The sequence below is a fragment of the Leptosomus discolor genome, chromosome 8, assembly GCF_034619465.1.
Source record: "Leptosomus discolor isolate bLepDis1 chromosome 8, bLepDis1.hap2, whole genome shotgun sequence".
NCBI lineage: Eukaryota > Metazoa > Chordata > Aves > Leptosomiformes > Leptosomidae > Leptosomus > Leptosomus discolor.
Genome location: NC_141398.1, coordinates 34,108,745 through 34,133,401, shown reverse-complemented (window position 1 = coordinate 34,133,401; position 24,657 = coordinate 34,108,745). Strand labels below are relative to the sequence as shown.

General features: G+C 42.8%; 1 protein-coding gene across 1 annotated transcript; it reads left to right on the top strand.

The window, feature by feature from the left end:
• Window positions 1–2,779: 2,779 nt before the first annotated feature.
• Window positions 2,780–10,189, top strand: STMND1 (stathmin domain containing 1). The gene is made up of 4 exons (XM_009953055.2): window positions 2,780–2,863; window positions 3,737–3,917; window positions 6,101–6,252; window positions 10,076–10,189. Exons 1-4 carry the CDS (start codon window positions 2,780–2,782, stop codon window positions 10,187–10,189), a joined length of 531 nt encoding a protein of 176 aa, XP_009951357.2.
• The last annotated feature ends 14,468 nt before the right edge of the window (window positions 10,190–24,657 follow it).

Below are 24,657 nucleotides of genomic sequence, written 5' to 3'. Positions count from 1 at the left end.
TTTATCTGCATACACGTCAGGCTGGTGATACTACATGGGAATCTTTCACTTACTGACACCAGCACGGTGTTACTGTGTATCAGGAATGCCATTCCACAGATAGTCCTTTTCTCACCTCTCTGCAGTAGCTTGCTAATCTGGGAGCATAAATCAGAGACAGCTGATAAGGTTGTAGACACCAAGATATCCTGTCTCCCATTCAGTTTCCCTAATCATCCTGCAAGCCACCAAATGGCTTCAGATTTGGGAGTTTTGAAAACAACTCTCCTCATTTTAAAATATATATACATTTCAGTTTCCTCCACATAACACCAGCAATTACAGAAACAGCTGTTTCTGATTTCATAGTGATTTTTCCCCAGCACGCACATCCTTGTGACTGGCTTTTGTTTTCATTCTCACAAGACAAGGCATAGAGACTTGCACTTTTTTCTCCTTCCCACAGCTCCTCTTTCTCTCCAGTTTCAACGTTGTGCTTCACATAGGCTCTGTCCATGGATTTTCTTAAAGGAAACTATTCTATATTTGTATTTATGAAGAATTATCCTCTATTTTTCAGCCAACACCACACATCCTGGTGCCTTGACCATACTGAAACTTGCTCATTTTTAATTTTACAGATTGATGAAAAGCTGCTAAAATGAGAGGAAGATTTTCTATCGTCAGTCAGAATCAGCATGAGAGCAGTCTGCTCTTGAAAGCCTGTAGCTCCGATTGTTCAAAAACATACTGTTCACCATGTCAATTCAATCATGTGGGTAAGATATTAAAAGATCAGGCTCTAAGTGTACAAATCCTGTTGAGATCTGACAAGGTTCTTTTCATAAATGTGAATGAGGGCCAATTTCATGGCAATTGTTACCTCCCATGTACTCTTATTTCTTCAAACTATCACTTGTCTTTCTTTTTATGTGCCAATAATCAATTTGTAAAGCATAAATCGTAAAGCTTACCTGGTTTTTGATTATGCTACAGCCTATGATTTTACATTTAAACCATTTTCTTTCTTTGATAACTGACATTCAGTTTCCATTTTATCACCCTATTTGTCTTTGAACAAATAAAAATCACCTTTTCGCAAGGATTAAAATTTCACCTATTATTTACTTAGAACTGCACCATCACAGCAAAGTTAATCAGAAATGCAAACAAGAAGCTCAGCCTGTACATCATGTTCTGCCATACATCAAGCGGCAATCCCATTTCAGCATTATCACATACAACCTGCAAACATATGCTAAAGAGAAAAAAATAGAACAGCAACAACAACAAAAAACACACCCCCAAAAGGTTATTTGACTTGCATTCTGTGTGAATTCAAACTGGACACAAGAATCAGGTCCCTGTTGATTAGGTATGAAAAGAGAACAAAATTTCTTGGGAGACACTGGTTTCTCCAGAGACAGCAGACACACGTTTGAGAGTTTCTTGCAGCTCTAGGATGCACAGGTAGGTACAGTCACACACATGCACTCCGAGCTGTGTACAGACGCTAGCCGCAACCTGGAAGCCACACAGTAACTTTAGCGCAGTGCTTTGCTCATGAAATAAGGTACACTGAGGCAGGGGAGATCACTTTAGGCTCACTGCCATGCAAATGAGTTTGTTCAGCTTTCCAACCAGACCAGCTGAGGGTCTGGACTGGAAACAAGAGGAACACACTGGGCTGCCTGCAGCCATCCATTCAGAGTGACCTCTTCGGCTGGAGTCAGTCTGTCTCAGTGTTGGGGTTCATTTGATTCTGAAAGCCCACCAGCCTAACCACTTGAAAGACGCATTAGTCATGTAAACATCTCCACTTCACATATATGGAAAAGAAACATGAAGAGTTTTTACAGAAAGTTTTCTACTACGAGTCACGGTAAGGTCACAAGCTGACACTCATTTGTTACCAGGGTCTCAGGAAGTTAAAATAATAATTCCTCATTGGGTAATCTTTTCATTTCATATAAAGAGTCTGCATCATGTGACTATTTGTGAAAAAACAATTTATTTCTTCTTAGTAAGAACATAACAGCTGATGATCTCAGCACAAGCGACCCAAGACATGATCTTCAACTGACAGCACAGCCTTAACATTTCTCTGCTATCTTTTATAACAACCTCTTGGAAGCATAAACCATGGCTGCTTTTTCCTTTTTTTGTCTCCTACAGACATCTACTTCTAAGGATATGAACAGACTCAAACAGTAATCGAGGAACTGTACAATGATCTCAAAGGACCCTTAAAACATTTTCCCTAGTCATAGCCTGTCCTCGCCTCCTGATGACACTTCCTCCCATTTAAAAGCTTGCCTTGCTGCTTCGAATTCCAGATTTCAGGACCAATCTTTTCCAATGGCTAACGGTGCTGAAGAACACTTAAGAAATCCAACCAGAGACTGAAATGTGTGTGTATTTTACATGACAGTATCTTGTTCATCAAAAAGAGAAAAAGGAAAAAAGGCTGGCGATAGTGAAGTGTCTTCACTTGATTTCCCACAGGAGGTTCACTAATGCCCTGAATGACCTGCACAGATTTGCTGCTCCCAGACCAACATCCCAGCTGTGCAGAAGAAACACATTCCCTCTCAACTTCAGAGGAGGGTGCCTGGACAAAGGCGATGACGTCTGTATGCCAGGACATAAGAAGAAAGCCTTCTGTGGTGTTATTTATTTTAGCAACAGGCCCTGGCAACAGTTAGACTCCGTGGTGATAACAAATAACCAAACTCCCAAGGAAGACACTCAGGCATTCCTGGACTTCCAGCAAGGAGAAGCAGGTGGTCACAATTTCACCATGGGCTGCAATATTTCCAACAGGGTTGCTGTCACCCAGCTGTCTTCTGAGGAGCTGCAGAACCACCAGGAAGCCAAAAGCCAGGTAGTGACTTCTTCCCAACAGACTCCATGTAAAGTATGTTAGGAGATGTCTTAGCACATGAGCATACAAGGACGTACACATACAGAGAAATGGTTTTGCTGATGTTAACAGTAGCTCTGACTCTGTCAGCGAGCTCTTTAAGAGCTTAATACAGCTTAACTCAGCTTAATACAACCCTCATGCTACAGGGGGAAGCAGACTCACCAGTTGGCCACATGCATGATCTGATTTTACAGCACCTGAAAGTTGCTCTTCACTGTCCCACTTGCCTCATTACAGACACAATTAGAGGCACTTATCTCCCACACCTGCAATGAGTTACAACACTGTAGCAAGGTGGGTTTTGCCTCACAAAGTTATTATGAGGCAGGGGGCTTGTATATATGCAAATACAAAAGGGTACATGTGCACAGCCACTTTGTGAAGTTTGCAAGAGTTGAACTGGCTCAAGCCCAAACATACAGAGAAGAGACAAGAATACACCTAGGCTCTAATCCTGCATTCTTTGGAGGTTCAAAGCTATTGTTCAGAAGGTACACAGGTTAACACCATACCAAGTGCTAATTTAAAACTCAGCTTTAAATTTCTAACCAATGATCTGCATGCAGAAGGCACTTAAACTACTGAAATCATACTCCAGCCGGGTTATGGACACATTTAGGCTTAAGGTCATTGCTTCCTTTCCAAAATGCTCCAAGAGACCTTTCCTTACCCTTAACATCCACCTGTGACAGAACACAGATAAGTATTAGAAATTACTCTGTCTTCCATGCCACCCTGACCCTGCCAATTCTATGGGACTATTCTAGATACCACCTTAAATGTTTAGAAGCCCAAGGAGCTTTTCTCATTTGTTTCTTAATTTTCTTGTAGACTAAAAATGACAGCATTGCTGGAACAGAGGCTGCCCCCTCACAGGATGGGGCAGCTTGGCCAATGGGCCCTTCAAAGGATGGAGCCAAACTTGAAGAGGAGACCAGTGAGGGAGACTCCCCTGACGAACTACTAGAAAGATTTACATCTTCTCAGAAAAGCAGCAATGCACAAAGCACAGGTAAACAGTAACTGAAGTTCATACCAGCTCCATAAACCGAGACCTAGGAGGAAATAATCTTGAGAGTCTATTTCTCCAGCCAGCTTCTATACCCAGAAACATTTCTGCTGTGACACCGCAGGGCTTGAGCTCTTCACACTGGTTTAAAACCGTGCAATAGTAGCAGAAAGTATTTCCTAGCTGATTATTATGTTCTACAGCATGACTCAACCCTCACTACCAGAACAGGCAGCAGGGTAGATACTTTTCTTGGCAGACACCTGGAACCGACCAAGAGAACAAACTCAGCCTCATCCCCAGGGGTAGCCCTCTCTGACTGGGATTACAGCACACTGGGAAGACACATTGCCCGTGCAAGGGTTGTCAGTCTCCCATTACAATGAGTCAGTTTTTACAACAGAATGGTCAATACAACGCCCCTGACTAGCATCAGGTAGAGACAGTAAGTAAATAGCATGTTATTCCTTAAGTTTGCAACCAAAAGTTGCAGGGCCAGTTATCATAGAGAAAACTATAAGAATTCTAGAAGACATCACAATGATAAGCAAAGGTCTGCTAGGAAATTTTTATTCTTGGGTTGTTTTTTTAAGTACAAGTGAACACTTAAATCCAAACTTCTCTATATTCTTAGGATAACATTGTAGTAAGAGTTGCTAATGGAAAAGCAGCACCATCTCTGGTGCATTTAAACCCCTAATTTTGTAGTTTAACTCTCATCTTTTTCAAGTGCCATGAACAGTTTACATTTCACAAAACACACTAAATGGAAAATCTACAGTGGTTGTTCACCCTTTGTAATAAACAAGGGTTGTAAGAAAATATTTCAAATTGAACACAAAAGTAATAATTACTGGTGTTTGCTATTCATTAAAGAGGACTTAACTCCCAATGCCATAGAAGGATGCGATAAAAAGATTTCCTTACAGATTGAACGAAATTATTTGCTTGCTCCAAAATGGCGTTTCCTTTCATTTCAAGCTCCTTTTCCTCCCACTTGCTAAAAGATAACTTCACAGGAAATTTCTAAACAGAAAGTTTTTGATATCATGCTTCAATCTTCCGTTTCAAAACGAAAAAAAACACCCATACCATACCAAGCTATTTCAACTACATTTTTCCCCTGAATGAATAGATTAGTAAAACCAATAGATATTCATATCACTTGTCAACATTGCCCACTCATCAAGCTTTTATTTGTTGCTAAGATATGTTTTTCTGTATACTGGCTTCTGACATTTACATGTTCTGACTGACAGCTGAACCTCAGTGCTTTTTGGGTAACTGGTTCAGTTATTTTAGGAGAGGCACAGAGTCAGCTTCGACAAGGTGGTAGATGTTCTGTATTTTTGTTTTACAACTAAAAAATAAGCCAACATTGTCATACTCACTCTGCTTATAAAGACTGGCAGATGTCAAATAACTGCGATTTTTATCTGGACCAAGCATTCTTCGTATAAAAGCTCTAACTGCTGCCAATAGAGGTTGGGCAGATGGTAGAATTGTCAACTGAGAGCTGAAAAACCTGATAGGTCCTGGCAATAAAGTTGTTCATTGTTTATTCATGTCTAATATGTGGAAACTAAACAGCCACTCAGAAGGGTTATCAAAATAATTTGGTTTTTATTCTCAATTGCTATTTATAAATATATAATTAAGTGTTGGAATGCTTATGATCAGAGTCCAATGTAGCAATGCTGTTACAACAAAAGTCATAAACCACAAAGGCATATGAAAATTTGGGTTCATTTAACAGAAGAACATAGTGATCTTTACAAGACAGCCCATTAGTAGGCTTTACTATCCCGTCCCAGCCTGACTTTCTCTGAGCAGATCACAGAACCCTTGAATTGTAAAGGGCTCACTGTGGACCCTCTTTGGGAACATGATCAAAAATTGCCTTCACAGGCCTTCAGTACGTGCTTCCAAGCTTTCCTGAACATGCACCTCTGGGTGTAATAGATTACAACGAGAAACTGAACTAAGTGCCTCCACCATTTTCAAAGCCACTAAAAAGCTTACTACAAAGTTTAAGCAGTGAAGGGAGCCTTGAGCAGGCCTTCTCCACTGGACGTTCTCAGTATGAACCTCTAAATAAAAATTCTGGCATTGGACATACATCTCAGTTTTGTTGGAATGCCAAGTGTTCTACAAATATTAAGTTTTAATGTTTTCATCTTTTGAAGACACACCACTCACCAGTGAGTTCAGTAAATCATGGCCCTTACGGGAAACAGAGAGGCAAAACTCATCAGACATTCTTGAGGAGCTGAAGACACAGGGAATAATCAAGAGCCAAAGTACTACTGCCAGGACTGGAGAAGTGTATGAAAACAAGGTAAGAGTCATTATATGAGTCAGGACCCCTGCTACAGCTCTGACCCTGCTGTGAGCACCCTGAGATTCAGTTTCTGCACATCCAAAGCATCCAAGCATATCTCCTCTAAGACTGCAGAAGCAAGCTGTTAAAAACAGAATGGTATTACGGGGATGTTCATACAACAGAAGCTGGTGGCAGTTTTCAGTTGTTTACAGCTTCTGCGCTTGTTTCAAATGGGGACAAAGGAGACAGCAACTGTACTAAGAACTTGCTCTTTGAAAAACTCACTGGAAGTTACATGCCACAAACTTGTTTCTCAAGTCCATGAAACTAGAAGAAATACTGCTGCCAGGGCTTATAATTCCACTTAAATTAGGACCTCAGAAATCCTAAATATTCACACTTCTGAGACAGCTACAATTCACATTTGATCTTCAGACTAAGAAACCATTACCAAATGTATTTTTAAAAAAAATTACAGAACTGGTATTTGACTAAGAAGCTAGTGTCCATTGTCTTTTCATTCTGAATGATAAGCTGAGGTTTATTTTGGCTTCTGAGCTCGAGTTTATTTTTTCATTGACGAGCATTGTGTTAAAGATCAGATGCCTCTTCCAGACAGGGTTTCAAGTACAGACGTCAGGAGCGAGTCTGTAAGAAGTTTAACACATTTATGGATTTTGATTGTCCAAAGCATGATCCCACCACTGCTGGAGCACAGGAACAACGCAAGCTCAAACCAAGGATGATTCTGAGTAGCTTTGTCATTTAAGGCAAGCCATTCACACACCTTTAACCTCAGCCACTTAGATTATTGAAGATCAAACACAAACTTTCATAAGAAGGGCCAAAAAAAAAAAAAAAAGCAACTGCCACCTTACAGTCTGGCCAGTGGTGCTGCCTAACACATTTCCTATTGCCAGCACTTCGGAAAATGGAGCTGGAGGATCTCCAAGTACAGCTTCCCCATAGCCTTCACTTACCTCCCTCAGACAGATTTTTGAATATCCGAGAGGATTATCCCCTCTGTGGCTAAATTCAGGTAACATACTGCAAGCAGGTTTTTGTACCTTTCCCCTTCATGAGATAGGTGAGTGTCTGTTCTTTTCCTCCTGTATTAAAAACCTGTCTTATATTAAATTACACATACTCTTTTATTGACAAACTCAGTCGGTGCTATTTCTCCTTAGAGAATTTCTATCGTCCCAGGAGGAAGGCACTTTTTTTTTTTGTCTTAAAAATCAGTACAGCTTTTTAAAAAAATGAACCTCATACTTTTCACTAACAAAGTCAACTTTTCCAAGTGATAGTTTACATTTGAGCTGGGCCTACTGCTGGATAACCTACCAGTGAAAACATAAATCTGCCACTAGCTGTTAACTATTAGCTGTCCCTTAGTAGCAAGTGAAAATTTGGCCTGTGCTACCTCCTGTAAGAACAATTTATTCCATTAGAGCTCAAATCCAGCAGATTACCTATGAATAGAGGGACTAAATGCACCGAACACAAACACAGTAGAAAAAGTTTGTTACCCAGGCATATTCCAAATTACAACACACAGCTCTGGATTTTGAGCATTAACACAGCTAAATTCACATCCAAAATTTTGGAATTGACCAGGAATACTTATAAATAGCTTTATGCCAAATTTCAGTCCAGCACTAGCTTCAATGAGGAAATGAGCTGATAGACCTCACAGCACTATGAATAAAGAGTACAATCAGGTTTGAGATTATTTTTACAATAACGTTGGAGATAGAGATAGCCTTGCAAGAGCTTTCCTTCCCTGTGCATCGTTCTGCTCCATATAAATATCTGCATCCCTTAAGCCTTGGCAGCATTACCTGTCTTTTCTGTATTTCCTGCCACTGCCAACACTGTGAAAGAGCTACGCTAGAAGCCTTCAGTCTTTTAACCATCCCTCACTTTATCCTGAGCAAAGGAACTCGAAGCAGTACAGGCTAAGATGCCTTGTTATACCTGTTTCTAAGTGTTACAGCTCTAAAGGAGCAGTACTTTTGAGAGCAACATTTTATGGGTCTAGCGTAACAAAGCCAAGGAAGACCGATACATGTCACAGGATAAAGCAGCCTCTACAATTTTAACAGTGCCTCTTACTAAAACGCTAGCAGAGCCAGAGCTTTCACCTAAGATAGAAGTATCCAGAGTTTGCATGATTACATTTCAGCATTTAAAGAGAGGGGGAGAAACAAAACAAACAAAGAAAAAAACCTGCGACTTTTCCCTCCAGTGCTTCTAAAAGATTGTATAGAGTATCTCAAGTTGGGACTCATAAGGATGATCCCTGCTCCTCACAGGACTACCTAAACTAAACCATATGGCTAAGAGCATTGTTCAGATGCTCCTTGAACTCTGACAGGCTGGGACCAGGACCACTTCCCTGGGGAGCCTGTTCCAGTGACCAACCGCCTCTTGGCGAAGAACATTTCCTAACGTCCAAAGAATCAGAGCTGATGTCAAACCTGAAAATATTTAATCCTTAATAAACACCCCTACTCCCACAAAGTGGCAGGAGTTGAATTACAGGCAGCACTGGACACTTCAGTTCACTAGCGCACCAGCAGCTGTAGGATATCATCTATCAGGTACATTTTTCCAAGTCTACCTTTAAAGGCCAACACTAAGCAAAAGGACCAAAAGCTGTCATTTCAAATGGAATAGTCTATGGGAATTTTATCCACTTACAATGACTTATCATTTACAAGGGATGCACACATTTCCATTGCTTTTTCAGTGTGGGTTCATTGAAGCTCTGAGGACTCTTAATCTCTCCAAACTGGTTAGCTTGAAGTTCTTTTCTCAGCTTATATAGACACAGAACAATCTGGAAAGCAACCCACTTGCTGAATACTCTGTTTAGTTTGGACATATTGGGAAGAATTTTCCACTAATCTCTTCCTATGCAGTACACAGTTTATCTTAGGTAAGGAACGACATGATCAGCGTGCAATACCTTCCCCCTCTGGGCTTTTGCTAGAGTGGCCTTTGTCATTAGATAAAGAGTTTCTTTTTTTTTTTCCCTTTTAAAAAGTCTTTTATTTCATTTTTATGACGATTGAACATTGCTTTGTTCACATTTTGTGTGTCATCTGCATTCAAAACATCTCCTTTGTATATCAGTTTTCTTCGTACTGATTCATGCTCCACCTTCATCTCACTAAATGAGTCATCTTCTATACTATTTGCAGCACTTAACACTTTTGGCAGCGAGGCCTGACTTCTAGTTATTTATGGTGATAAAAGTCTGAGGAGCAGATAGCTCAGGAAACTTGTAACAGGATAGTGATTATTTCAACCCGAGGTCCTTGGTGTGGGTTTAACACTGCTAAAACTGCTTATCATACAGAAAACAGTAGAATTCAGCCTGCTGCCTGATCAAATAATCACTGCATCTTTCCAGGAGTAAGTGCTACCCTCAGCAGCAGAGCCTAGGATTGGGCTGCTCATTTGTATGCAGCAGAGGCCAACAGTATTGTGACTACAAAGCTCTAACAGAACCATTCTTAAATCTCTTCAGCAGTAATAAAGTAACTTCCCTAAATACTTGGGGCCTCATTACCAAATCCCCACATCTGCCGGGTGTACAGAAACATTGCAAGCTCCACAGACACATCCTTCAGCAGAAGACAGGAATTCTCACTGCAGACAACACTCACTCATGAGTGAGCACTGAGGTTATTAGCACATGATTATTTCTAGGCTTTCATTTGTGTCAGAGTCCATCCCTTTCATCCATGAAAAAAAAAAGCAGAAGGCAAGCAGTAAAGTGTCACCCCAACATCAAAATATACTCTGCTGAAAACTTTTTATGTCTCCACAGAGAGATGTCCTGGAAAAGACACTGAAGAGACCACCAGCTAGGCTGGAAAAAATTCTGTTTGGAAACAAGGAAGTGAGTGATTTTTACAGTGAAGGACGTGAAGACTCCTTCTGAAGTGAAAAAACAGGTCATCTAATTCTGCTGTGTATTTTCCCAGTGTTTGTTTTATCACCTAAAACCCTCTACTTTTTACAAAATCAAGCTAATGCAGACAGTTTATGTACAACCTACTACCAAAGCCTGATTAATGGCAGTGCAGTGAGTCCTATATTCACCTCATAGATGTTGGAAGTCCAGGTTTATTTTTGCCAAAAGCCTGGAAGATTACTCTAAAAATACACATAACGGAGGAAACTTCTGGAGCAGTCTTTCCCCCACCCCCCCACAGCAAAAGATGCTTCTTCCACAGACACCAGAATAAATTGACTAAATTCAGTGCTAACTGGTGTAGCATTCTGATCACATTTGGGTAGAAAGATAGAAAGAACTGCTGCATGTGTTTGACACATACCTACTTCCATCCCTCATTAGAAAGCACTGCTGGGTTTGTTCTTTAGGGAAGAGGAACTGAACAAAATGCCACAACACATCACATTTTTTCCAGCAACTGCCCACCAAACTACAGGGAAACAGACTGAAAAGGACTGCTCAAGTTCTGAAAGTCAAGGAAGTACAGACACCCCTCAGCCCTCACTTTTAGACAGTGAGCCAGGGGTGCAGCTTAAGGAAATAACTGCAGTAGAAGCCACAAACAATTATACTGAGGACTCTGTCATCAAGTCTGATAACTTACAACTGCATCAATGAAACAATCTGGATCTAAGCTGTCTTGCAAAAATGAAGAACAGCTGTCTCTTGGGGGGGGCGGGCATAAGTAAATTATTTATCATGGGGCACAGCTTAGTCTTGCTGCTACCTATCTCACCTGGGAAAACAGTATCTAATCTTAATTGTTATACACTAATTAAAAGTAACAAAACAAATCGGAAGAGCCAGGTAGAAGCAAATTAGTAGCTAGCCAGTTACTAAGTTCAAGTGCACACATATTATCATGATTCTATTGAATTTATTTATTATTCCTATATTAAGTTTAGCTCACTTCTTGGATGGCTCCATGAAAAGATCCCCTTTCCCTAGGAAGCAGGGAACAAGAAGTTGGAAAGATGTATACACACAGGAAGAAACAAAAGCAGGAGCATGCAGGGAAAAAGCTGTGACCAGCAGGGATTTGGGGCACTAGAGCAAGACCCTAAGAGTAAGAACAATGACTTTTAACTTATTGTGCAGAACAGCTGGCAAAGAGGTGAGAGCTTCAGCTAGTAAGGTGACATGAGGCCCCAAGAACATCTATTTAACAAGCACTGAGCACAGGAGGAAAGGACAGAACAAGTACTGATGTTACACAGGAGAAAACAACTAACAGGCTGAGATACACAAAGCACAGGTGAGTTGTCTGCATGGAAGGAGATGACTGTTTCTGTTACAGAGCGATGCATTTAGTTAGTCTTTTGACTTTGGAATTCTCCATGCCCTATCTCCAATGTGCACACATCTACCACAGCCAGCTCTTCCAAAAGCAACAAGTAAAGCAATTGCACCATTCATGGTCTCCCTGCTATCAGCCCCATCACCTGCTTCTGGTCCATCCCCACTTCCACGTGGACCAGTGGCTCTACCCACCTCCCTCCCTCATCAATCCCATACCACACTCACCTCTGCTCCTACCCTGGCTTTTTACTTTCTTACCTCCAGCTACAGGTAACATATTTTTCCTTTCCACTTTCCAAGCCAAGGAAATCCAGCTGCAGCACAGGGCCACTCTTCTCTTAAGTCACAGGCTAGGCACTGCATTACAGATGAAAAGGAAGTCCCTTTTTTTACAGTTGCATGGTAGTTCTCTCTATCACTCTCAGGAAGACAAAAGCTATACTGCTTTCTCCTCTCTTGCCAGACTCACACTAAATCACTAAGGGGAGGAGCAAGAGCTCATCTTGTTTCCTGAGCAGCTGGGATCCCACCTGAGGAGCTGAGTAAGGCAGCCCACCAGAAAGAGCCTATTCTTTCAGCCCAGCTCTAGGCCTGGTCAAATTAGCAGGTTTTGTGAAAAAACTCTTAGCAATAGAGAAGAAAACCTGAAAATCACTCTGTGTGCCCAGAAAGGACAGTAGAAAAAGAGGAAAAAGAGAAAAAAATAAAAGCAAACAGAGAAACTACTCAGCTGGTTCAAAATTATCCACAACCTGACAAATAAGAGAAGTAAGAGATCTGAGGGTACATTCTCACCACACAGTTAACCCAGGCTGTTCACTTAGTTTTGTCTCTCAAGTACTTTAAGCTAAGGCTACCTGGTCAGGCTTGGAATAAAAACTGGTGGGTATATGCATACACATATATATGCATACACACACAGACTGCTCCACCAAGTCAGAGCAACTTGCCTCCTCTCGCAGTGAAGTTACTCCAGTGCTAATGGTCTCCCAGTGCTTTCCCATAGTTTCAGAAGGACAAACTATGGTCTGTCCATAGCTAATGCCATTTCTTCCACTGTTTCCTGGGTGAGGATCTTAGCTCCCTGCAGCACAAGGCCTGATAAGCCCTTGTGATACAGAGAGAGAAGCACAGCATCAGGAAAGGTGCCTTCTTGTAACAGGACTATTCATGGGCTCCCGCCTGGCTCATCTGTGTGTCAGATGTGATCGCTAGTCTCTCAAATCAACTATGCAGCAAAGATACCCTGAAAAACAACAAGAAACAAGAAGGCCTTTGCAAGTGTCATTACTAATAGCAGTCTACTTCGAAAAACTTCTGAGAATCAAGATTCGAGACAAAGCTCTGGCACAGTGTAGTTCAACTGGTGGGCTGAGAAGTGATGCTGTCTACCTTGTCAGCTTTACTTGGGGAGGGCGCAGACCTGTTTCAGAAGTGAAACACTCAATTCTTCCTTCGGAGCACATCTGAGAGTTTAAGCCCAGAGCAGGTAGGTTTTCCACATCCACCTCATAGAGCAGGGTGGGTATGAAAGGTAGGTAGCTTGGTATATGCTTCGTCAAGGCGTTGTTGTATTGTCTGGCTGACCCCGTTAGACCAACATGAGTAACACTGAGTCTTTCCAGGACACTTGTTTGAAGAGGCTGAACACTGCGTACAAGCAGTGGAAGGCATTCTCAGAAAAAATGAATGGATTTCTCCTTATACAATGTTCACAACAACTTTAATTATTGCCTCTGTTCGAAGGATCTGCTGAAACCCACAATTTTATACTTTTTGGCACAGTAAGTTTCTCAGCCTTTTCCTGCAAAAGAAGATACAAACTCTTGGTTGGGCACGCAGTTCAAATCTTTTCTGAACTTGAAAATCATTTAAAAATAAAGATCAAATCTCTCTGTTGAGTAAACGCTTGCATTACTAACAAGAGAAGCAGTTAAAGCCTGCCCTACTGAATTGTGCATTTATCTGAACACTGATCTAACCCCCATTGAAAACCATCCATGCCTTTCCACTACCTTTAGTGGATGTTGGACTTGTCTTGTGATGTGCAAGAGAATAGTTAAGCGGGGAGAACAAAGCTACATTTCTGAGCAAAGGAACAGCTTGCTGTTTTGACTGAGTTCAAAGGAACAGGACATGGTGAATATTCCTGTGTATAAAATTACACTGAGGTATAGCTGACAACTGCAGGGCTCCTAGCCACAGCTAACCACTTGCATAAAAAAACCTCAGGGCAGCAAGTAGGTGTCAAGTGTCTGCTTTTAAAATGCCTTTATTTAATGTTCTCCTGATTGACTTGTACGTCTCTACCAAAGACCTTGAGCACGGTTCAGTGGTGCCCGTGACCAAGTACCACTAACTTGTGTCACAGCCACGTTTGCACTAATCCCTGTCCCTTGACAGATCTGGAAAAGGCAACAGGTAGGCAGTAGGAGCCTGCGGCACCATAGCAACTGTGCAAGAGAGCACTAGTCTCCCTGTCAGCACTGATCTCTCTCTGCTAGCCATGAATGGAGGGAGAGAGAAACAAGCCTAAGCAAGGGCGACTTGAGCAAAGACACAGTTTCTCCCATGCTAGGGCAGAGATAGGAGGGGAGGCAGAAGCACCTCAGAAGGCCAGACCAGCCAGGGTTCGCTCTCCTGAGACACTTACAACCCTCATGGACTTATTTCTGTAGGAGCGGTTTGCCTTGATTTCCTCCCCTGAGCTTCCCCAGAGGGCAGCCACTTGCTGAAACTGAACTTGAACTGTCTGAGCAACTGGGTGAACAGAGCCGGAGATACAGACGCTAGAGCGTGGCAAGCACGGGGATCACCAGTGCTCAGGTTATATGCAGGCTAGAGGATTCCTGCTCTTGCCTTTTGGGGACTTCTCAGCCTCTTCTCTAAACCCCTCAGATGCCTTTGAGAGAGGCTATGAGCCCTTGCCTCAGGCAACATGTGTGGGCAAGGCATTTTGGAGCCTCCTGCTCATATGATGAAGAAATGGTCAGAGTAAGATGCTGTAACAATGCCATAACACCTAGTCAAACTCTCTGAGCGCAGGGCTTCGTGCAACTTGCCCGCTGCTCCTGCCTCACCCAGTCACAGCGATTTTCTCTGGCCTTTTACTGGAGTTCCAGCACAAAACGTGCCAGGCCCGTATGCTGCCCGAGAGAGGAAGCACAGGGGTCGCCCACCAGCGGTCAGCCGTTACGTGCAGGTCGGTGGCTTCACCGGGGCCCTGGTACCTCCCCCTCCCTCTCACCCTGCCGTTCCCAAGCACAGCATCTGCACCTTCAGTCCCCAGACAGCGTCACGCTCCTCCCGGTCCTGCGGGACACCTCACCCCTTACGAGCCGGGGGCAAGCCCCGGCAGACGGCAAGCCCCAGCAGACACGCCCCGGGCCTGGTGCAGGAGCCGAGGGCAGAGCCGCTGGGCGGGAGCAGCGAGCTGCGCGCCGGGCTCTCTCCTCTCGGCGGCCAGGGGCTCGCCCCTTCCCGCTCCGACCCAGCAGGTGTCACCCTGCCCCGCCAAACTGCTCGCCAAACGCCTGGGGCGGCTCCGCTCCGCTCCGCTCCTCTCCTCCCCGACTCTTCTGGGCGGCAGTTCAGCCGCAGCACAGAGCTGAGGGAAGAGCCGCCTCGCCCCGGGGAAAGGAGACCCAGAGGGGCGGCCGGCCCGGCGGTGGCGGGGGCTGGGGGGGACCAGCCGCTCCAGGCTCCCGGGGCCCGTTCGCGGCTCCCGACCGCCTGCTCTGACACTGCCAGGGGAGAGGTTCCGTATTTATTTCTGCCCATTTTTTTCCACGAGTTTTTGAACAGGAAGGGGGAACATGCCGTGCACACAGTATTTATGCAACCGCCCCTTTCAGTCACAGGTTCCTAAGATACTTAGCTTAAAGAAAGATGTGAATAACTATTCGTTCACACTGTTACTAGGAAGAAAAAACAAGGGGGAAAAATAAGAGTTCCAAGAATACAGAAAGACATAGGGAAGTAAAATTATGTGTGTAACTATCAGTTTGCTTTTTCTTGTACGACAAAGACAACTCCACCACGTGAAACAACACCAGCCATCTCCCCACCAGCTTTTTCCTATACAAACCCCTTCTATTAAGGACAATGCTCCATGTGATGGTGAGCTGAAGAGTTCAGGGGAAGGGAAAGAAATACTCAAAATAATCAGTGGATCCAGGCCAGGTTTTGCTCTGGTGGGGGTTTGCATCTGTCTGAAGGAAAAGCAGTAACATGGATCTTGTGCTGGCATGCGTGCACAGGGTCAGGTCCCTTGGCCTGAGGCAGACACCAATGTTTGTGGAGCTCATTCTTGGGTGGGTAAGAGTGCTGCTGAAGCTCCCTGTGTGCCATGGTCAGAGTTGCTCCCTTCAGGAGTCTGTTTCTTCTCCCCTCATATCTGATTTTCTGTCTTTCTCTTGCTTTTCTCATTTTGTTCATCTGTTTCTCTGACATTTGATCTTCTTTCTGACCCAGTTTGCCTTCTTTCCAGTATGCAGGGGAGTCGCTAGTCTTTATCCTGTCCTTGCTGCACTGCAGTTCTCTGTGCCAAAGAAGAATGTTCTATTTAAAATACTGGGCCTTGCTGCTGGACCACCAAAATTCTCCTGTTTCAAGGCAGTGTGTGAACATCTGGGACAAACAGCTTTCTCACAAAAAGCAAGACACAGCTGACCACTATGCCGAACATCTCTGGGGAGAAACGAAATACACACCTAGATCAAGAGATGCATTCTCAAGTAAGCCCCTAATATTCAATAGACAGGAGTAGCTGGCAGGAACTGAGATCTCTCTGATTTTGAGGTGTTTGACCTCGATGTCCAAATGGTTATTATGTTGCGTAAGTCTGTTTTAAAAACAGCCTGTAGTGCTGAGCCAGTGTGCTGCAGCAGCTCTCCGGAGCTCTCTTATGAAGCTGCATTGTTTCCTAACTTGCTCTGGGCACACTTTTCATATTATCTGGAATGATGAAACTAAATTCAGTCCTTAGACCTTTATTTAAGCTTTGCTGTAGCTGCCTGCCTCTGTCAATGAGCCTCAGACCAAGCCAAATTACTAAATGGTGGGGGTATAATTGTGCTACAAAATGTGATGCTTTGGCATGAGTTCAGGAAGCTTAATGCCAGGAAGGGCCAGTAAATAATGTCTTCTGGCCTCCTATATATACAGAATATTATATTTAATTACTAAGTGTAGTACTAAGGGTACAGAGGGAACTTAAATGAAAAAACTGAATTGGGGTCCTCAACTTCCCTTTGGTTTTCTACACTAATTTTACATTTCAAAATAACTCGGCTGCTTTTCAACTGCTATCAGAAGTGCTGGTTTCCTTTGAGGAGAAAATAAGTTCTTATTCCAGGCAGTGCATCAAGAGAAACCATCATTTCTCTTCGCAGCATAGGATCAGCAAGTAGTGAAAAGAGACTTCAGTGACTGTATGAGCAACTACTGAAGAAATCCCAGTTGGCAGAAGACTCCGAGGTCTTAATGCACAAGGGAAAGTTTGGGGACAGAAGGCATAGGGACAAGGGAGGATTAATGAGGAGGGAGGGCTGGATACCAGGATGCCTTAGGATAGAAAAGTCTCTGCTGTGCAACCTCTCCCAGAATGGGAATAACAAAAATATTTTCCTCTTCCTTTTGAAAAACAAAACAAAAGAAAACAAAATACAAAGCATTTATAAAACAAAGAGGGAACTTGTGCAAAGTAAAACCAGTACCAATCACACACAGCAGGGACTCAATTTAGCACAGTGAATTCCCTCTCTTTTCCTGTCATCTTGCAGATTAGGAAGCCACAGGATAAAGAGATCTTGTCAGGGATATTAACGGAGCTCTCCTGCTAAGATACCAAGATACGGTACACAAGGTCTGGTCACAGCCTCTCCTTACCATAAAGCAGGCAGCTCTGTAGATATGTTTCCAGCTGACAGACACTATCTCAGCGAGGGTGAGGACAGAGCAGAGTTAGAATGTCCTACCCCGGTGTGTGACCCCTGCATGCCCTCACTCACAGCTACCCCACTAACCCTTCTGCCCAGGATTTTATTCTGTGGAGTGATTTCTTCTGAAATAAAGACCTGACTGATATATAAATAGCAGAATGAACTTGCTCTCTACCAGAACTTTCCCATTCCACTGATACTCTGTTTTCTCTTGTTCCTTCTGGGGTTTCTGTTTAACAAGCCATCTCTTATTTTTAATATTTGAACATTTCTGCAAGTGCTAGATCCATTCTTCCTCTCTGGCAGTTTTAGCATAAGAATTGTTTTGTTTTGGAGGAGAGTAAAGTGGGAGAAAGAAAATGAATAAAGTAAACATAAATAAATTCAGAAAAAGATTTTTACAAAGACAGCACTGGGAAAATTTTCTCTCCTCCACATGAGAGTGCTGTGGCAATATGTAGTGCCTGGCTACTATGGCATGCTGATATGACTGCTTCCATTATTTTGAGCCTATTTATATTGTGGAAGATACCAAAGCCAGCTAGTGATATGGAAGTTGATGATTATTGGCAATGGCTTCTCTGAGAGCTGCTTAGACTAAAGTCATACTTAAAACTCAAGATCCAGCTGCAGGGTTGCAAACTGTAGAACGTCCTGCTAGACAGTAAAAATTTCCTTCTGAAGTTGTACTCTTACCTATCTGTGAGAGCCATTACCTTTCCTGTTACACTCCCTGGATGCCTAGAGCTAGAAACATGAGCTGTTACAGTTGGAGTTACAGAGCCAAAGCTCTCTGGCTAGGACTACAAGGAACCAAAATTCTCAGTTAAACATGCCTGGAGTCAAGTGGTATGAAATGCCAACATCCATCCTATAAATGGTCCTTGATCCAGAGTATCTTCTGAGTGGTGCCTGGGAGCTGCCTGGGAAAGTGCTAGCTGGCCAATGTAACAACTGCTAGAGGCTGTTCTGAGAACTGAACTTAGGACAATTTAGTTTATATTCAGAAACCTTCCTTGACACTGTTTAAATTACAAATTACTAGAGTGGGCACAGTCTGTCTGACATGATGTTTTCCTCACCTTTCTGACCAGTGTAATATTCCATCTTCTATCCTCTATATTATGTACCTTTGAGTACACTGCCAAAATACTTAATTATCCCATGATTTGACACTTACCTGGTAGAAATGAGCTATTTTAGTTAATAAACAGTCATATTAAATACAAAATTCATTAAACTGTACCCAGTCTGCTTGACACAAACACTGTGTTTCTATCACAACAGCTGTAGTGATTGGTAAGTCTCATGCTTTATGTATTCCTTTTCCTGTAAGAGTTCCTGGAAGATCACCCCTTTGTGAAGGCAGTTCAGCCATTCTTTGGGAACACTTGTTCACTACAGCAGGCTGACAGGCAAAAAAGAGAGAGAGGCCGGTGAAAGTGAAGTCTTTCTAATGGATAGCCCTCACGAGCTAGAGAGTCAGTGGACAAGTGCTCTCAGGCAATTAAGCTGCTCCTTGGCATATCCATGCCTCTCCTAGGATATCAGCATTCAGAAGATACTTCACAGCTCTATCGGATACTGAACACAAGCACTAGATGGAGCAGCGGACAAACTTCTGGACTCTTCCCTGCTTATGTTCAATCCATGAAGTTACCAGATAGCCCACTTGGAATCTGAGCTGTCAAGCTGACTCCAAGTCAGTGCTTTGTAAAGGTGCAAGCATGCCTTGCGTAGGGCTGAAACAATTCGGCTGCATAACACAACATTTTGGATTCAGTACAATTGATGCTGATGTGTGACTGGTGGCCACATTCTTAGATATATTCTTAGATGTTTGCACATACTTCTTTGTCTAACAGTTTTAACCAATATATAATTCTTGAAGATTTTCACTAAGGATCTACAATTCCACAGTATCCCACTTGTCATTAGACTGCTGAGGGTTTCAGTCAACATAAAACAAAAGAAGATGTTTTTATTTAACTATGAATGATACATTGCACCTTGTCTGCCTTACAGAAATACCACAGCTTTGTCATAGCAGGCAGTCCACAAAGGCTCTGGGCTTCCTTGGTGTTTGAAGATTTCCAATGTAAAGCATCCCTGACTTTAGAAAACTCAAAATGTGTACAGAGGGGGAGAAGTTTTCTTAAGGCATCTGTTTGGGGTTCGAGGCATTTCCCCAACTGGAGAAAAAGCTACCTTGCTGGAGGGGAAAAAGCATATTGTTAGAAAACAGCCTCAAGATTCTTAAGGTAACTTGAGGAAGAGGGGGGCGCTGACGTATATAGCTTTTAAGCGTTTGGGAATGCCATTGTGAACTTCAGCTTTCTCTAAAGAACAAAAAATAGAAAAGGAGAGGGGATATTGCCACCTCTTCCCTTGACAAAAACAATCTTTGTAATGTCAACCAACAGCTAGTGCTGAGCTTATCACTCCCTCCACTCTGCCCTGCTCCCCCACCTCAGTTCCCTGTTCTGTCTTCTGAAACTCACACCCTTTGGAGCTGATTGAATAATGGACTTTTCGCTTCAGGCTCTGCATCAAGTAAGTGGGAAAAAAAAGCCTGTGGGTTGGATATGGAGGTATAGTCAATCTAGTTGCAAGACCCTACATTTTAAACTTCATTGTAAAAAGGAAAGAGGGTCACTTTTAAAATTAAAAGTTAAACGGGATTGTTTCAAAAATGACACTTGTTCTAAGGCGTTACCCTTCCTTGTTACCCCCCCACTCTGGACAATTGATCTAAATCTACCCTAGTTTGCCAATTTGATGGCAAATGGCTTCAGTTTTCCAGAAATTGCAGACGTCCCTCACTAGATTACTAAGAAAATAACAGTAGAGTCTGAAATGTTTGCTTGAGAGCTATTTGAAGAATTATTCATGTCAGCAGGTGGTCTTAAACCTTTATACAAACATCTATATCACCAGAAAGCTGATGACAACCCCAATTCTTCTCTTAATTTTTTTCTCCACTCTCCCCTTTTCTAATGTGCTTCCTAAATTCATCCAATGATTTGCCTGGAATTCATCAGTCTGACTGTATGCCTAGCACATGCTCCGAAGAGGCAGGAACAGCCTACAGCTTGGTTAGAAGGACTCAAAAGTTTAATTTACCCATGTAAAACTGTCAGCTGCATTCAAGCACCGGCAGACTAATGGTTGTTGTCTAGCTGCAAAACCAATTTATTTTACATTTTAAGATCCAATGCAGCATCATGCTACATCTCTCAATAACCCTAGCAGCATCTCTTGAGAGGCATCAGTGACTTTGGTTGCAAGGAAGAACCATTCCCAGCCCTCACAAGAGTAATTATTGCTTCGTTCACCTTGTTCCTCTTCTTGGTCTGACACATTCAGTCACTGGTAACGAGAATTGATGCTAAGGCATCATATAGTTGTCAAATAGCTCATTCTCACCTCCTCCAGCAGAGGACCATAGGCAGCCACTGAGGAGGGCAGACTGCTGGACACAGAAGATTGCCTTCTTTATCTGTGCCCGAAGCTGGCCCTGATTCAAGGTGTCATGGCAGTACATGTTAACATGTGACAGCAAACATATTTTCAAAGTGCGTGCAAGATGTCTGCGTTAAAACCTGGGCCAGGAGAAGTCTGAAAATAAGCAAAGCAATGCTAACATCACACCTTAAATCCTAATCCAGAGAAATGCAAAAAGGCACTATTAACCTGAGCCAAAAGCACTTGGTGTTGGAAGGAAACCCCATGCAAGAGTGCCTAAATTCACAGAAAAAGACCTCAAGTTATGCAAATCTGAATGACAATGTTGATCAAGAATAAGAACATCACTGTCATGTAATGGGGAAAAGTAATTTGCAGGTGGCAATATACGCTGGCAGTATTGTTGAGAATAATTACTCTGAGGTCCAATTCAGTAATGATTATCACTGAGAGAGCATTCTAAAGAAGAGAGGAGTATAGGATGTTAGCAGAGAAAAGTTTTAAGTTTGTTACTTTATTAATAATGATTTGTAGGAAACCTTATTAATAATAATTTGTACTTGTGTAGAGGCTTTCATTCAAAAGTCACTACAGAGAGACCTACTTGATTCTATGGAGAGAACTACACTAATTCTGAGGATATGCACAATAAATATTACACCACGTTCACATGCTTTTCCATTGGCTCTACAGCAGACAAATCCTGTTTCCATGATACACTCTGCAAAATTGCAGACCCAGATGTAAACAGGACTATGCTAAAACAGTTACTACACACACCATGAGCTGTGTTTGCTTAACATACGCCTATTATTGTAGTGTGCTCCTATTTCAAATGACAATTGCTCTGAATATAAGTTACTTTAACTAGATAGATAGATATGGAGAGCAAGGCTAACATTTCTTGAACTTGAAAGACATGCACTTATTTAGCAGTGTGTTATTTCACTTAACAGAATAATGAAAAGTAGAAGCAAAATCAGACTACCTGCGCTTTCTGGCATCCTATGTAGTGTTGTCATCAAAGTGATGCTGGGGCAAGGAGAACAGCTCAAGCACATCACCAGGCTCTGAAACAAGCTATGCTATTATGTGAAAGTTCCCATGAAGCCTCAACGACTGTTAAATTATTGAATGTGAATTGCTTGAAAACGCAGTATTTCCGATAATGCCTTTGCAAAAGACTGAAATTTTTTTCACTACTAGATGTCTCAAGAAATAATAAAACCAAAGTACGAAATCCCTGTGCAACAGCAGACTAAAGAGAGCCATGACAGTATAAAGTATTACTAAAAAATAAAATCAAGGGTAATCTTGTATTTAAAGTTTGGATTCAGTGCATCCAGAAAGAAGAAGCAAATCCTAAAATAAGAACCTACAGAATCATCTTCTGGGAGCATGAAATGTAACTTGCTTCCCCATGTTTTCACTATCACCATCTACTCAGTGGAGTCAGAATGATTTGGCTCATTGCTGTGAGCTCCGTTCTGTTACTGTCAGGAGACAACACTCCTTTTCTGCCAAAGGGCTGGGATGTGTGCAAAGCAGGAGGATTTCAGCTTTGCCCCTTCCCTTCCCTTCCCTTCCCTTCCCTTCCCTTCCCTTCCCTTCCCTTCCCTTCCCTTCCCTTCCCTTCCCTTCCCTTCCCTTCCCTTCCCTTCCCTTCCCTTCCCTTCCCTTCCCTTCCCTTCCCTTCCCTTCCCTTCCCTTCCCTTCCCTTCCCTTCCCTTCCCTTCCCTTCCCTTCCCTTCCCTTCCCTTCCCTTCCCTTCCCTTCCCTTCCCTTCCCTTCCCTTCCCTTCCCTTCCCTTCCCTTCCCTTCCCTTCCCTTCCCTTCCCTTCCCTTCCCTTCCCTTCCCTTCCCTTCCCTTCCCTTCCCTTCCCTTCCCTTCCCTTCCCTTCCCTTCCCTTCCCTTCCCTTCCCTTCCCTTCCCTTCCCTTCCCTTCCCTTCCCCTCCCCTCCCTTCCCCTCCCCTCCCCTCCCCTCTCCTTCCCTTTTCCTCCCCTTTTCCTTCCCTTCCCTGTTCCTCCCCTTTCCTCTCCTCTCCTTTCACTAACTGTGCTTTGCTTTGGGACAGCAAACCAGGTGTTTCAGTACTGGGATCCTGCCAGAAGGCTGTGATGCTGGAGAACTCAGACTGAAGGGCTGTCAATTTATACCTAGCAACTTGTATACTCTGAATTTCTTATTAGCCAGTTTAGTATGACTATGGGACTTTGTTTTCTTGCTGGTAGAGTATGTCTTTTAGAGGAGCATAGGTATTGCTGTTCTGCCTAGATGCCTCTTGGGAACTTTCTTTAACATCTAAAGCCTTTTTCTGGCAACCAATTTGTTCTCGAACAACAACAGGCTGGGAGTTGTGATAGATCCCAGTTACTCTTTTGAGAAACAACTAAATTCTGAGAGTTAACTTGTCTTCTTTTACCATCTAAGGAATATTGGCAGGCTGTAACCATTTTCCTCTGTTAGCCCTTGAAATGATTCTTCATGCTTTTGTCACATAATTAAAATTAGATTATTGCAGCTCCCTGCTGGCTGGCCTTAGAGCTTTGTAAACACTCCAGCTGGCCCATAGGTTCATAGTGAAAGGGATGCTCTAAGCATATTCTTTCTTTGTCCTCTTCTCTCATCTGTGTTGAAATCATTGCACTTGCTAACTGCCAGCAGAATGTATTTGGTTATTGCTTTCTAAGGGCAGTGAATATAATGTTAGAGACATAATGTGCCAAAGTCTCTCTCAAGCTTTGCTTGAAAGAGTCTGGATGCAAGAGCTTTCAATCCATTTTCTCTTTGTGGGTGAGGTCTCTTTTTGCTGAAAAGGAGATGGGAAAGAAGGGGGAGGGAATGGAGGAGCACAGGCTCTCCTAATACAGCATTCAAATGGAAAAATGCATACAGCTACATGATTTCAAAACCAGAGACTGACTTTCATTGACCAATATGTAAATGCCATGGACATTCTGCAGTTGCTGCTTCTCCTATGACAAAATGACTCCCACCCCAAAAGATGAAAGCCGTTTTGAAATAACAGCATCTCCCACTACAACTAGGCTTTCTGAGTTCAGTAGGCTGCTTTCCTGGCTGACTTCTTCTTATGTCACATTTGCTTACGGACCATTACTCCCACATTCACATCCAGCCAGTTCTGTCTTATAAATCTTGGATGCAACGTTGCGACTGTGTGAGATTTGCTTGATGAGCTTGTAGAGATTATTGTATTAAAGTTCTCAAGGGCCTGAATGACTAATTGTTAATGAGAGAGAACAATGCAGGGATAATGGTGCTTTACAAGTAAGTAATACTAATGGCATAGTTTGCATTTGGACGTGATTGCTCGTCTTACTGTCACATGTACAGATCATCTCTTAGTGGCCTCTGATTTTATGGGCCTATAACCTCTCAGCTCTGTAATCAGCTAGTCAGTAAGCACTTATTTTGCTGAAGACAAATTATACTGATGAAGAAGCACAAACAGGCAGTAAAGCTGGATGTATTGAATTCTCCATAACTGTCAGAGCCTCGTCACCTTCACTGAGCCGAGAGTACATTTGTTAGGGTTGGGTTTTTACGTAGTCTCGGCCAGCCAGTGTTATGAAACAGTGACTATGGATGCAGAACCACAGTAGTAATACTGCAGAATAGGAATGTTCCCCTTATTTGTGCTTCACCTTATCACTCATATTAACA

What these genes read in the sequence shown, in the direction of transcription:
- STMND1 (XM_009953055.2), top strand. Translation starts at nt 2,780, where the DNA reads ATGGGCTGCAATATTTCCAACAGGGTTGCTGTCACCCAGCTGTCTTCT. An exon ending in CAGCAATGCACAAAGCACAG is followed by an intron (nt 3,918 to 6,100) that starts GTAAACAGTAAC and finishes CATCTTTTGAAG; the next exon opens with ACACACCACTCACCAGTGAG. An exon ending in GAGAAGTGTATGAAAACAAG is followed by an intron (nt 6,253 to 10,075) that starts GTAAGAGTCATT and finishes ATGTCTCCACAG; the next exon opens with AGAGATGTCCTGGAAAAGAC.